At 44.6% G+C, this 15918-nt stretch overlaps 1 protein-coding gene across 1 annotated transcript in view; it reads right to left on the reverse strand.

Annotated features, from left to right (window-relative positions):
- The window catches only part of OGFR (opioid growth factor receptor), a 31240-nt gene extending 24166 nt beyond the window's left edge, over nucleotides 1-7074 (reverse strand). The window contains exon 1 of the mRNA XM_030212794.1: nucleotides 6829-7074. Coding sequence (XP_030068654.1) covers nucleotides 6829-6957 — 129 coding nt within the window. The 5' untranslated portion in view covers nucleotides 6958-7074. The remainder of the gene's footprint in view (nucleotides 1-6828) is intronic.
- Between the last annotated feature and the right edge of the window lie 8844 nt (nucleotides 7075-15918).

The following is a 15918-nucleotide window of genomic DNA, read 5'->3' on the forward strand; positions in this document are numbered from 1 at the left end:
GCTTGTTAAGTACTAAACATGAATGTAATGTAAAATTTGAAGATGGGGTGGGGTGGGACCTTGTGCAATTTGATGTTTTAGTGGGCTAAGGGAGTAGCAGATGGCACTGTATTGGTTGTTGTCTATGTAATGTTTTTTTTAAATAAAATACATAAGGGTTACAAATAAAAATAGAAATTGGAACTACTTTGGTGCTGACTGAGGAGTACAGCAGAATAGTAACTGTAATAAATAGATTAAATCCCTAACGCCGTTAACGGTTATATGTAAGCCACATTGAGCCTGCAAAAAGGTGGGAAAATGTGGGATACAAATATAACAAGTAATAATAATAACTTCAGGCCCATAGTATTAAAACGTTCCACCCAGATTTTGTGCTCTCTACATAAATAGGTCCCTTCATTACTCAGCAAATACCTTATTCCTAAAAATAAAAGTTAACCCCCCCCCCCCCCAGATTAAGGGCCCTGTCTACTTAAACTGCACTAAGGGCGCTAAACACTACTACTATTTAGCATTTCTATAGCGCTACAAGGCGTACGCAGCGCTGCACAAACATAGAAGAAAGACAGTCCCTGCTCAAAGAGCTTACAATCTAATAGACAAAAAATAAAGTAAGCAAATCAAATCAATTAATGTGTACAGGAAGGAGGAGAGGAGGGTAGGTGGAGGCGAGTGGTTACGAGTCAAAAGCAATGTTAAAGAGGTGGCCAAGGATGGGGCAAGACATAGGGGTTCAGGAAGTTTATTCCAGGCATAGGGTGCAGCGAGACAGAAGGCGCGAAGTCTGGAGTTGGCAGTAGTGGAGAAGGGAACAGATAAGAAGGATTTATCCATGGAGCGGAGTGCACGGGAAGGGGTGTAGGGAAGGACAAGTGTGGAGAGATACTGGGGAGCAGCAGAGTGAGTACATTTATAGGTTAGTAGAAGAAGTTTGAACAGGATACGAAAACGGATAGGGAGCCAGTGAAGCGACTTGAGGAGAGGGGTAGTATGAGTAAAGCGACCCTGGCGGAAGACGAGACGGGCAGCACAGTTTTGAACCGATTGGAGAGGGGAGAGGTGACTAAGTGGGAGGCCAGCAAGAAATAGATTGCAATAGTCTAAACGAGAGGTGACAAGGGTGTGGATGAGGGTTTTGGTAGTGTGCTCGGAAAGAAAGGGGCGGATTTTACGGATGTTGTAAAGAAAGAAACGACAGGTCTTGGCGATCTGCTGGATATGAGCAGAGAAGGAGAGAGAAGAGTCAAAGATGACCCCAAGGTTTCGAGCTGAGGAGACAGGGAGAATGAGAGAGCCATCAACAGAAATAGAAAACGGGGGGAGTGGGGAGGTGGGTTTGGGGGGAAAATTGAGAAGCTCGGTTTTGGTCATATTTAATTTCAGGTGGCGTTGAGACATCCAGACAGCAATGTCAGACAAGCACGCCGAAACTTTGGTTTGGATGCAAGGTGAGATATCAGGGGTAGAAAGGTAGATTTGGGAGTCATCAGCATAGAGATGGTAGGAAAAGCCATGGGATGAGATTAATGAACCAAGGGAAGAAGTGTAGATAGAAAATAGGAGGGGACCAAGAACAGAACCCTGAGGTACGCCAACAGGCAGAGGGATAGAAGTAGAAGAGGATCCACCAAAGTGAACACTGAAGGTGCGGAGGGAGAGGTAGGAAGAGAACCAGGAAAGGACAGCGCCCTGGAATCCAAGTGAGGACAGGGTATCGAGGAGTATGCTGTGATCGAAAGTGTCAAAAGCAGCGGAAAGATCAAGAAGAATGAGGATGGAATAGAGACCTCTGGATTTAGCCAGTAATAGGTCATTGGAGACTTTAGTAAGCGCAGTTTTGGTTGAGTGGAAACACCCTATATTCCTATGGGTGTCTAGTGTTTAGCGAGCACTAAAAATGCTAGTGCACCTTAGTAACAGGGCCCTAAATAAACTCTTGATTGTGAGTTTATTTTAAAGCTTTTTATCTTTGAAGACAACATTTCATGCATAACTTCCCCTTTCTCTATGTATCTGTATTGACCAGGTGGGAGGGTCACTTTCAGAAGGAATCTTTTTGGGGTTTTTTTTAGCAGCTTTCTTTTCTTTGGAAAAGAAATTGAAACTCACTGCTATGTCCTACCCATACTGGCTGGGTGGCGTCTTCAGTCTGGCATACATAGAAACCTATAGTCTCTCTTCCTATTTATAAAGACATAGGGCAATATTTAAAATGATGATTTAACTGGGCAGAAGAAGCTCCTGCCCAATTAAGTAATACTAGCCAGCCCAGGAATGGACCTAAACTGGACAGTGCCACTGAATATCTTGACAGCCGTGGTACTCTCTGGTGCCAGAGTGGGCCAGAAGTTAACCAGCTAGTAAAAAGGTTGTCCTAATTTTATCCAGGTACAAGTTTGAATACTGGCCTGTACTTGAACATTTGAGCCTAGTGACTGCCAGAAATTATCGAATCCTGGTGCCCCTATTAGCCCTGCAGTGGTCAGCGCCTTTTTAATCGCTGTCACAGGTCCAAAATGACCCAGATATTCCACACTGGGCCTCATCTGGATATCAGAATTAAACATCTGGGTCAATGGTGGTTGCCAGACGTTATCTGGGTGCTGACTGATATTCAGACCCATATCCACATGACGTTAGGAATGAACAATAGGGGGAATGATTCCAGAAGACATGAGATGGGAGAAGGGGGCTGCAAAGTGGGGAAGAGGGTTTTGGGAATGAGGTTGATTTGGGAAGGGAATGGCTCCAGAGAGGGCTGCAGAATGGGGAGGAAATAAGGGGGCTGCAGAATGGGGAGTGTTAATATATGGCCTAGCTTTAAGGCTACCACTGGAATAGTGATGGCCAAAGCTATGCAGCCTAAAAACAACTGAAAAAGTACTGACTAGGCCAAACAGCAAGCAAGTGATTTAATATTTGAGACTCTGCAAAAAGCAGGTCTGAACAATGAGTCCTGATACAAATTGGTACAATTTTTAAATCAAATATAGCATCTGTAATGAAAGATCAGATGAATAAAATGGAGCTTATTAGTTTTGGTATACAATGATACAGAGGTAATACAGAGTTCATGAGAAAGGTATGAAAAGTATTGCAGCCGGAAGATGTGAAACTGTTATCTCAACGCTTCCCAAAACATGTTGATAATTAGCAGTAGCTGAGAACGGAAGGAGGTGGGCACATCAGATAGCAGATCGCATGGGAAAGTATGATCTCAGAAAGTGAGAAAGATTAGGAGCAAGGTTTCTCACCATTCACTTCTATGGAGAGGATAGAGTATAAAAGATGGCAGATTTTGGCTTAGTTTGAGAGTCTTCTCCAAAGCTTCTGTCAGACGGCGAAGCCCTGTGCGGCTGAAACCAGAATCTGATGTCTGTATTTGTATCAACTTGAAGACTTGTGTTTGGGTAAGAAATAAAATGTACCTATCTATCTAAACCTATCTCTGTCTCTATTTTTATTGATTCTATCTTCTCTTTACCTAACATTTAGCCTACAAGGTAGATCACATACAAGTGACACTCAGTTTTGGACAGAAAGCAGTAGTTATGGGAATTAGTTTTCAATTACGGCTCCTAATGCCACTCCCTTATGATTGGGTGACAATGGAGGTTAGAGAAACTATACAGAACCTAATATATGAAATAAGTACCTTTAGTCCCCTGTGGGAAGGAGTCAGAAAGAGGTCTATAAGAAGAGGTAATTAAAAACAGTGGTGAGCCCCGAACGCTGACAGTACTCGCTAACCTTCTTTATCTTCTTTTGAACGCAAGAGGGGATACTTAATTTTGTGCGTTCAAATGTTCTCTGTTTCTCTCTGTTACTTTATTTTCCTTCTCTCTCTTTCTCTCATACTCACCTGCCTCTCCCTGCCGCTACTTTCTGTCCTTCTGCCTCACACGGACACTGCCCACTTCAGGGGTATTGGGCACTATTGTTCTGTCCAATTTTCTTGTTCTTACCCCTGTCTTTTACCTACTCCTCTATCTTTTCTGTCTTCTTCCTTTGTTTTTTGCAGGTTCCCTTCTTTAGCACTAAACTTGCACACTTTTTCTGACCCCTATCTTTCATATTCTTTTACCTTCTTGCTGTCTTCATGCCCTGCGCTGAACTAACACACCTGCTTCCCTACATTTCTTCTATCCTGTCCGTCTCTTTGATTTGCGTGATGTGCGCAAGAGTGTGCTTGTTGTGTGAGTGAAGCATAACAACGAATCCAGGCGACTGCGATTTGGGTTTTGCTGTAAGTTTATTTCAATGTTCAAAATCTTTGGATTGGTCTTTATGCTAGCATTCTCGCTTAACAATCCTTAGAGATTGCGCATTTTCTGCTTCCAATCCCACCCTGTGTTCTGTCTTAATCCCTCCTTTTCAAATCCCTGTTCCCCTGTTCTTATCATGTATTCTGTTCTTTCTTCTTCTGTCGACCTTATTTTCCTCCCCAATCCCTTTTCCTGTTCTCCTTCATCCTAACTTCTTCTACCTATCTCTCCTATTAGTCCCCCGTGTGACGGAGTCAGAAAGAGGTCTATAAAGGGGGGAATAAAAACAGGAGGAAATAAGGAGAAGGCAACTGGGCTCTAGAGGGAGGCTGCAGAGTGGATAGGGATGGCCAAAGCTATGCAGCCTAAAAACAACTGAAAAAGTACTGACTAGGCCAAACAGCAAGCAAGTGATTTAATATTTGAGACTCTGCAAAAAGCAGGTCTGAACAATGAGTCCTGATACAAATTGGTACAATTTTTAAATCAAATATAGCATCTGTAATGAAAGATCAGATGAATAAAATGGAGCTTATTAGTTTTGGTATACAATGATACAGAGGTAATACAGAGGTCATGAGAAAGGTATGAAAAGTATTGCAGCCGGAAGATGTGAAACTGTTATCTCAACGCTTCCCAAAACATGTTGATAATTAGCAGTAGCTGAGAACGGAAGGAGGTGGGCACATCAGATAGCAGATCGCATGGGAAAGTATGATCTCAGAAAGTGAGAAAGATTAGGAGCAAGGTTTCTCACCATTCACTTCTATGGAGAGGATAGAGTATAAAAGATGGCAGATTTTGGCTTAGTTTGAGAGTCTTCTCCAAAGCTTCTGTCAGACGGCGAAGCCCTGTGCGGCTGAAACCAGAATCTGATGTCTGTATTTGTATCAACTTGAAGACTTGTGTTTGGGTAAGAAATAAAATGTACCTATCTATCTAAACCTATCTCTGTCTCTATTTTTATTGATTCTATCTTCTCTTTACCTAACATTTAGCCTACAAGGTAGATCACATACAAGTGACACTCAGTTTTGGACAGAAAGCAGTAGTTATGGGAATTAGTTTTCAATTACGGCTCCTAATGCCACTCCCTTATGATTGGGTGACAATGGAGGTTAGAGAAACTATACAGAACCTAATATATGAAATAAGTACCTTTAGTCCCCTGTGGGAAGGAGTCAGAAAGAGGTCTATAAGAAGAGGTAATTAAAAACAGTGGTGAGCCCCGAACGCTGACAGTACTCGCTAACCTTCTTTATCTTCTTTTGAACGCAAGAGGGGATACTTAATTTTGTGCGTTCAAATGTTCTCTGTTTCTCTCTGTTACTTTATTTTCCTTCTCTCTCTTTCTCTCATACTCACCTGCCTCTCCCTGCCGCTACTTTCTGTCCTTCTGCCTCACACGGACACTGCCCACTTCAGGGGTATTGGGCACTATTGTTCTGTCCAATTTTCTTGTTCTTACCCCTGTCTTTTACCTACTCCTCTATCTTTTCTGTCTTCTTCCTTTGTTTTTTGCAGGTTCCCTTCTTTAGCACTAAACTTGCACACTTTTTCTGACCCCTATCTTTCATATTCTTTTACCTTCTTGCTGTCTTCATGCCCTGCGCTGAACTAACACACCTGCTTCCCTACATTTCTTCTATCCTGTCCGTCTCTTTGATTTGCGTGATGTGCGCAAGAGTGTGCTTGTTGTGTGAGTGAAGCATAACAACGAATCCAGGCGACTGCGATTTGGGTTTTGCTGTAAGTTTATTTCAATGTTCAAAATCTTTGGATTGGTCTTTATGCTAGCATTCTCGCTTAACAATCCTTAGAGATTGCGCATTTTCTGCTTCCAATCCCACCCTGTGTTCTGTCTTAATCCCTCCTTTTCAAATCCCTGTTCCCCTGTTCTTATCATGTATTCTGTTCTTTCTTCTTCTGTCGACCTTATTTTCCTCCCCAATCCCTTTTCCTGTTCTCCTTCATCCTAACTTCTTCTACCTATCTCTCCTATTAGTCCCCCGTGTGACGGAGTCAGAAAGAGGTCTATAAAGGGGGGAATAAAAACAGGAGGAAATAAGGAGAAGGCAACTGGGCTCTAGAGGGAGGCTGCAGAGTGGATAGGGAATAAAAGGGAGAAGAAAGGGCTCCAAAGGGGGACTGCAAGGTGGATAGGAAATGAAGGGGAGGAAACGATGCTCGAGAGGAGGATGCAGGTTGGGGAGGGAATGAAGGGGATGAGAAATGGCTCCAGAAGGAGAATGCAGATTGGGGGAAAGGGTGTGAAGATATGGGAAGGGGAGGGGGGTTGGCTCCAGAGAAGTATGATGTGGGAAGGGAATAAAGGAGGAGGAACGGCTCCAGAGGGGGCTGTAGAGTGGGGACGATGTGGTATGGGAATAAAAGGGAAGGAGAATGACTCAAGAAGAAATGGGACGGGGAAGCGATAGAGGAACAGATATGATGTGGGAGAGAGAAGTATTGCAGGGTAAGGAGACGTGAAGGCTGCAGACCGACGGCTGGGCTTGGGTAGTTCCGCACCGGTTCTTCTCATTATATCACGAAGCATCACCTGGACAACGGGCTCGCGACGCTGCTCGAACTCGGATCGCGTATCCTCGTCCCCGGACTCTGTCTCCTCATCCTCCTCCTCCTCCTCCCAGGTGGAGTCGTACTCCCAAGCAGCTTGATACAGGGCCATGTCCCGGGATTGCGCTTCTTCAGCCTCTCTCGAACCCGATCCGGACACCACCTTACCGGCGCAGGAAACGAAACCGAAAGCCGAGCACAGGACCGACCGCCATCATGAACAAGGCGAACCCGTCCTCCGCACCCGGCCTGATTGGCTGAGCCAGACACTCCAGCATTGTGACGTCACCGGCTTGTTCACACCTACTACTGTGGAGAAGAGGCGGGGTTATGATGACAGCGACTGCCACCATTATTTCGGAAGGCTCCACGGGAATTGAAGAGATGCTGAGAGTTCCTACAGTGTATCAAAGGCGTTTAGGGAACTTTAATCTACCCCCCCTCCCCGACCCCGAGAACGGTTTTTATCACGTGACTAAACGGAACTATCGCCAGCATTAGGAGTCACTGCCCAGGAAAAGCGTCTAGGTGTCATCGTTGATGATATGTTGAAACACTGTGCTCAGTGTGCAGCACTGTCTAAGATAAGGAAAGGAATGGAAAACAAAAATGTGAATGTGACCGCACCTCAAATACTGTGTGCAATTAAAAACGGTACAAAGAAGGGCGACGAAAATGATACATGTCATACTGGGACAAACCAAAGGTCCATCTCCAACAGTGGCCAAACCAGGTTACAAGTACCTGGCAAGATCCCAAAACAGTAAAATATGTTTTTATGCTGCTTAACCTAGAAATAAGCAGTGGATTTTTCCCAAGTCCATTTTAATAATGGTCAGACTTTTCCTTTAGGAAGCCATCTAAACCTTTTTTAAACCCCACAAAGCTAACTGCTTTTACTACATATTTTCTGATTCGTTTTAATGTACTACTTTGTAGCTTGAGTGCCCCCTAGTATTTTTGGAAAGAGTAAACAAGTGATTCACATCTACCTGTTCCACTCCACTCATTATTTTATAGATCTCTATCATATCTCCCCCTCAGCCATCTCTTCTCCAAGCTGAACAGCCCTACCCACTTTAGTGTTTCCTCATAGGGAAGTTGTCCCATCCCCTTTATAATTTTCGTCGACCTTTTTTGTGTTTTTTCTAATTCCACTATATATTTTTTGAGATGCGGTGACCAGAATTGAACATAGTATTTGAGATGCAGTCGCACCATGGAGTGATACAAAGGCATGATAATGTCCTCATTTTAGTTTTCCATTCTTTTCCTAATACCTAACATTCTATTTGTGTTCTTAGCTACCACCACACACGAGCAGAGGGTTTCAACATATCATCAATGATGACGCCTAGATCCCTTTCCTGGTCGGAAACTCCTCTAAGGAAAGGCTAAAGCAGCTAGAGCTCTCCAGCTTGTAGAAGAGACGGCTGAGGGGAGATATGATAGAGGTCTATAAAATACTGAGTGGAGTGGAAGGAGTAGAAATTAATGACTTGTTTTCTCTTGTAATGTAACACCTGAGCACTACCCCTAGCACCCACCTGGCGTTAACCCTGTGGCCACCTTGAGGGTCCTACCCAGCACTGCCCAGGCCTGCCTGCCTGCACCTGAGCCTACACTGGCATACCCTCCACCCACCTGCTAGGTCCCGCTTGCCTCTGGACAAGTTCTTCCACCCGTAAGTTATTTCCACGGTGGTTTCTAGAGACACAGGGAGCCGCAAATCTGGGGCTCCACAGTTCCTAGAAAAACACTAACACAAACTGCCAGGATTCTTAGTCAGTGCAGGACAAGAAAACTAACAAACTAATAGGTTTATTATTAAAAAAAAACCCAGTAAATGGTAAAAGTTTTAAAACAGCAAATAGGAACAGGTAAAATAACAAGGATTTAATGTTAAAACTAATAACACTTTTTACTACTTAAGTAGTACCTGTGGAGATCAGGAAAAGAAACTGCTGACAGGAATTGAACAGGGTCTCAGTCCCTAGGTCTACTCCCTCCACACTCCCAACTGAGATTGGGGCATTCTAGCAGCAGTGTTGCCAGAAAAGTTTTTCAACCCAAATATAGCACAATATTAATATAAATATTGATAAGGTCAATATGAATATTAAGGTAATCATAATCATAAACAGAATCACCAGCAGCATAATCATCATCAGTATAATTAGATCCATAATCTGCAGAATCATAATTAGAACAAATTCATAATCCATCTATCCACCCACAAAACAAGCAACTTCCCACTACAAACCACCTATCTCTTTTGATCTAGGCACAGGAGAAAAAGACTCTACTTCTCCAATGTTTAATGTGGGATATAAATGTTAATAAGTAAATAAATAGATCAAAACTCCGAATGTTGAGCACCTGATTCTCAACAATTATATCTGTTTTAGTGGCCCTTTACCAGGAGAAAAAAAATCTCTTCAAGATACAGCGCATGCTAGGGTGTCACTGTAACCAGCCCCTCCAAATGACACACTTACTACGATTTATAACAAAATTACTACTCTACCCATGAAAAGTTATGCTGCACAAACCAGCCTGTTTGAAAATATAAGTGAGATTAAATAAAATGCTACCAACAATAAAGCACGACAACGTGATTGCTGCAGCTCATAGCTCAGTCATCTCCACTTTGGATCCACTCCCTCCTCCCCACGCCCCTCCATCCAGGCAGTGGCGTAGCTAGCATACTTGACACCTGGGGCCGACCTTTTTTTAACACCCCCCCCCCCCCCGACTACAGCTTGCTGGTCTAGTGCTGATCATCAAACTTCTAGCAGCACAGACTGCAACAACAACAGCAGCCGAAATAAATAAAAGATCCTTGCCGGCGCCACGGGGCCATTACCTGCTGCTGGAAGAACTTGATTGAGAGATTTCTTCTTCTTCTCTTCTGCTGCGGAGTGACGAGTCCCCCCGACTGATGGCGTGGCCCGTGGACGGCAGGAGTGGAGGAGGACGGAGTGACAGTGCACTAGCAGTGAGTGCAGTGCAGGAAAGGCCAGGCCACAGGGGCGGAACTAAGCTTAGGGCACTGGGGCAGTCAGAGTCAGCTGAGAGAAAGAGCCTCAACGCCTGGGCCAGAGGACTCAGAGATCAAGGAGTCTGGAGACGGCAGACGCGAGCCGCTTGCCTTACACTACTACTACTACTTCAGGCTCCCACCACAACACCGCAAGGCGCACTGATGCGCACGCAGGGTGCCGCAGGGGGAGGAGGCATCGTCGTGACGTCGTCATCTCGTCAAGAGCGGAGCCGCTGGCGCTGGACAGGCTGGAAGTGGAAGAAGCAGCAAGCAGGAGACGAGCAGCGCTGCGTGCGGAGCACGCGCCGGCTCGTGCATCATTACGGGAAGCGGGGCATCGGCAGACCACAGCAGAGGACACCCCCCCCATTGGTTGGCACCCAGGGCGGTCTGCCCCCACCGCCCTCGCTACGCCACTGCATCCAGGACTTACTGCTGTGACTCACACACTTTCTGCCTCTTCTGGTCCAGCTCCATTCTCCTCTCTGGTTGTGGCCATGGGCCCACCTCTCGTAATGATCTGCTTTGTCTCTGAGAGCAGATCAAGAAGGGGAAGCCACCACCACCTTGTTATCCTGCTGCTTGATTCCTCTGGTTTGCAGGCCCACGTGGAGGAGCGGAGCTGCAGTCCCGAGTCCCGGGAGGGGGGGGGGGGGGTACAGAGAGAGCCCTATGAGAGGCAGCAGTAGCACTGGAAGTGAAACGCCTCCCTCCTTGCTCGCCTAATGCTCCCTGCCCTCAGTACCCTGAGAGCTCCCCTTGCTCCTATTGGTCCATAGGAGCGAGGGGAGTCTTCAGCGCACTGAGGGCAGAAAGTCAGGAACGAGAAGCAGCAGTGAGAGCGGCACACTCGGGGCTGCAGGGGCAGCGAAAAACAATGCCCAACCCATGGTCATGGGCTAAAAAGCACCCAAAAGCTCGTGGGTATCACAGAAATCTCACGGGCAGTTGCGGTAAACCACCCAATTTGCCGGTATTCCTGCCAACATGGCAACTTCATCTAGCACATTCTGGGCTAGGTCTTTGGCTTCAGGTCCAATCAGGGGATGGAGGATGTTGGCCAATGACACTGCAGATTATTTTCTCCTCAGGGGTATTCTTCTTTTCTTTGGAATAGAAAAGAAAACGGACAAAGAAAAGAAAAGAAAAGAAAACGGACGTCTGCTACAGCTATAATGCAGATGCCAGACACCACCTGCTGTCCAATCAAGGGAAATGCATTGAAGGGAAGAAAATGGCATAGGGAAGCATTACAAATTAGAGACTTGCACAGGGACAGAAATGCGACCCATCCCCGCCGGAATCAAACCTGTCCCCCTCATCCCCACCAGAATCTAACCCGTCCCCACCCATCCCCGTGAGCGATCTCCTCCATCCCCGCCCGTCACCATAAAAAAAAGGAAGTATAAAGTACTGAGTGGAGTGGACAGGGGCCACACAATGCAGAGTAATACATTTAAAACGAATCAGAGAAAATATTTCTTCACTCATTAATATACTGAATCTTACAAAAAAGGGCAATAAATACATAAAACAAACTGGTTTTTTTTCCACACTAAAATAGAGAGAATTATTGGTCACCCAAACAGCACAATGCCCGCAACAAAAGAAACAAGTGGGGATGCTAATGCTTTAGCTGTAGTAAAACAGCCAGTTCCCACCTTGAAAGAAATAAACTGCCTATACAGATATAAAAAATAAAAGCAGACAGCTGAGCTCACCTCTGTGCAGTTCTCTTCTGTGGATACTGAGGTCTGGCAGTGCCTGCAAGACTCACTACATACAACTTGAGCAAATCTCCTGCATGTGTTGAACTTGAGTTCAGACAGAGAGACACCCGGGTGAAAATGTGCAAGTGCTCGTCAGGGATGGCCTTTTTTTTTTTTTTAAGATTATGGATGAAGGACATCTAAGTGTTAGGCGCTCAAGTCCCACCTTCGCTATGCCTCCATCACCCCCTTGAAATTTGGCCGTCCCTGCAATGGAGCAGTTAAGGACGCCCAAAATGGACATTTCTCGGGAGAACATCCATGCCTTTGCTCTACCCGAAACCCCCCTTGAAATTTGGCCGTCCCTGGCACGACGGCGCAGTTGAGGACGTCCTTTTCCTGCTGGAGGAGAGCTTGGTGTCTCCGCCCACTAAAAGGGGCGATTGGCGAACCAGCAGCATGTTTGATGTGAGAGGGGAACAGATCGGCAGAAAAGCAGCGGGCTCTCAAAGGTATGTGCGTGCGTCCCCACGGGAATCCCGCCAGAACATCCCTGCGACACTCCCGCTGACCCAGAGGGAATTCCCACAGATTCCGCGGGACCCCCATAAATCTTGTTCCCGTGCAGACCTCTATTACAAATCACAAAAGTCTCCAGTTTCGTCACAACTCTTTCCAAACATACTAGGACTAGGGGCATTCATGAAGCTACAAAGTAGTAAATTTAAAACAAACCGGAGAAAATATTTCTTGTCGACGTGTAATTAACCCCTGGAATTTGTAGCCAGCGAATGTGGTAAAAGCAGTTACTTTAGCAGGGTTTTAAAAAGGTTTGAATAATTTCCTAAAAGAAAAGTCCATAAGCAGTTATTAAGATGGACTTATTTCTATGATAAGCAGTATCAAATCAGTTTTACTGTTCTGGGATCTTGCCAGGTACTTGTGACCTGGATTGGCCACTGCTGGAAAGACCTTCAGTCTGTCCCAGTGTGGCAATGCTAATGTTCTTGTATTGTTCAATTACTCCCAGCTTCGCTGTTGCATAGAGAGCTGGTGGAAAACAGACTCCCAGTTTGCAAGGCAAAAACTGTTGTCCAGCACATCTGAACTGTAAGTAACATACATAGTAACATAGTAGATGATGGCAGAAAAAGACCTGCACAGTCCATCCAGTCTGCCCAACAAGATAACTCATATGTGCTACTTTTTGTGTATACCCTACTTTGATTTGTACCGGTGCTCTTCAGGGCACAGACCGTATAAGTCTACCCAGCACTATCCCCGCCTCCCAACCACCGGCTCTGGCACAGACCGTATAAGTCTGCCCAGCACTATCCCCGCCTCCCAACCACCAGCCCTGCCTCCCGCCACCGGCTCTGGCACAGACCATATAAGTCTGCCCAGCACTAACTCCGCCTCCCAACCACCAGCCCCGTCTCCCACCACCGGCTCTTATTTTTCTTGTTTGATTACTGCATTAAAGATTTTGGTTCAAGAGTTCTGAGTCTTCTCATAGTGATGTTCTACACTCTGGTTTAAGTTGCATGTCAATCACACCCAGTGAAAGCACAGAACACCTATACACACATCTGGACCAATACTATCAAAGAAACAGCTGTGTGAATCACTGCATACAACAGGAAGAAACCCAAATTTTATGAGTGCAGGGCTCAGACAAGGAGGGGTGGAGTAGCAGGAGAGAACTAGGTGTGAATCTGCTGGACAGTCATTAGTGTATGATGTGTTTCAAATTCAGCATTAGACCTGATGGCTCCTGGGAGTCTTTCAAGAAATCCCTGACACTTCTGAATTTTTCTGAACTCTTAAAAAAGTTTAATGCATTTTCACTGTGTGGATCAAGAAAATGAAAGTTTCCAAGAGGGCCACCTTAAGTATATGTTTAAGAGTTATTTATCAGAGTGAGCATGCCTCCTGAAACTATTTCACCAGTGGTTAAATGCTATAATGTACTGCATCGTAAAAGAGTAAAAGGTGGAAGTAATTTGAAAGATGTACTGGGGGTGGACTATTTGGATTTTTCTGTCTTACTGGAAACCACAGATTTTGAACTGGTTCAGTAGGTTACAACAGTACTTACCCTGTCTTCTGTAGTGGATAAGGAGCTGCTTCTCTGCATGTTTTTCAGATATAGTGATAAACTATTTATGAATCTAAGAGTCGGAATATTCCCAGATGTCTCCAACGAAGCTCAGGAGATAGTTTCTTTCTTTTGCAGATGAGAGCTTTATTTTTCTTTAAATTTCCTTGTAAAAGGAAAAAGATCAAGATGGCGTCAGTGAGAGGGAGTGCAGCTTGAAGCTCCCGAAAACAAGGCAGTTTTTCGCAGCGTCTATCTTTCTTTCACCACTATTATGGTGAAAAGGGGAAAACTGGGGCTAAAGCCGCCCCGAGCCCTGCTGGTATCTCGATGCTGCGTCAGCCGACCCTGGAAACATTCGGACTACAAGCGCTTGGAACCCAGGCCCCTACCTTGGTTGGATCCCCAGAACAGCGTGAGGATCTTAGCGTGGAGGCGGCGTCATTAAGTCCGCCTCGTCAGACTGCCCCGCCGAGACCGGGTGGAGAATCGGGACCGATGGGAGAGCCTCAGACGGAATCTTTGCAGGCTAGTGTCGGCCCTGTTGGTTACTCGACGCCGGATGGATCGACAACAGCACGGAGGGCGGGAGGTTTGGATTCCTCGCCCTCCAGGCAGCTCCACCTGTGGGTGTCGGTATGTGTTCAAGACCGGCAGTAGTAACCCTTGAGGCCCTATGGGACGCGATCCAGATACTCAACTTGTCCCTGCTTCAAATTTCTAATTCATTTAATTCTGAAGTGAAGGATTTGAAATTACAACATCAGATTATGGAATCGACAGTGAAGGCCCAAGAGGAAAAATGTGAGTCTAATTTACTTGAAATCAAGAAACTTCAAATTACTGTGGGTAATATAGTAACATTGCACAAAGAAAGATTGAATACTTTGAAAAGCAACTTAGGCATAATAACCTAAGATTCCTAAATTTTCCAAAAACTCCTTTGATTCCTCCGTTAGAAATGCTGAAGAAGTATTTTACTGAAATTTTGGGAATTCCAAAGTAAGCTTTACCTCTAATTATAAAAACATACTATATTACCGGAGTCAAAACAGTTGCTGTGGAGGCTCCAGATCTGAATTTAATGCAATTTCTTGAAACATCCTTAGAATCTATAACGGAATGCACGACTCTTCTTGCATCCTTTGCATTCAAATCCGATAGGAATCATGTACTTAGACTTTACTTCAGATTTATTTCATCTCAGTTTCTCGGATCAAAGATACAGGTGTTTCCGGACATTAGCAAATCTACTCAGAGAAGGAGGAGAGAGTTTCTGGGGCTAAGGCCTCGGATTCTATCACTAGGTGGCACTTTCAAACTGAAATTTGCATGTAGATGTCTTAATTTCCTTGAATATGGTGTACTATGGGGCTCATTTTCAAAGCACTTAGCCTCCCAAAGTTCCATAGAAACCTATGGAACTTAGCCTCCCAAAGTGCTTTGAAAATATGCCTCCATGTATTTTTTGAACCAGAAAAACTGAAACAGTTTATAATTGCTAAAGAAAGGGGCGGTGAAGTAGTTCTGGAAGCTCCCGCAGGAAGCTAAAACCGCTGGTAGGGAAGGGGTTTCTACCCTCTCAATCTAGTTATGTAGAGCATTATTTTGCTCTTAATATTTCCTTATTTCATTTCTTTGTATCTTCATCAATTACAATGTGGACTAAATAACAATGTTTATTTCTTATATGGTCCTTGTATGTAAAGGATGAAGGTTATGTTTCTTTTTATTAAAGTAATTCTTGATTTTCCTACATTTGCTTTACTGTAAATGTATATTTGAAACATAAAGAATAAAAAAAAATGTCCTTGTAAAATATTGTTCAAATGTCTTTTTTTGCCCCAGCATGACTGTCTTCTTTATTTCTAAGCAAGGGGTGCGAGGGTGGGAGGATATCTTCTCCTAAGTCTGCAATGAGTTAGTAGCCCCTAGAAGATGGGATCAGCACTCAGACCACATTTAAGCGATGCTGTTTGCCTTTAATAATTTTCTTTTGGATACTGGGCTTGTGTCTCCTTTGCACTTGTGGACTTTTTTTTAATTTAGATCATGGATTCTTAATTACCTTTACATTTGTTTTGTTCTGATTATTTAGTTATTCACCATCTTATTTACTGTACTGTATTAAGCCAAGTGGGACAGCAAGTTTAATAAACCATAAACCTATTATAAAACAAGAACACAGAAGGTCTGACATATTTCCATTATAAGAGTATCTCG

The sequence above is a fragment of the Microcaecilia unicolor genome, chromosome 8 (assembly GCF_901765095.1).
Source record: "Microcaecilia unicolor chromosome 8, aMicUni1.1, whole genome shotgun sequence".
NCBI lineage: Eukaryota > Metazoa > Chordata > Amphibia > Gymnophiona > Siphonopidae > Microcaecilia > Microcaecilia unicolor.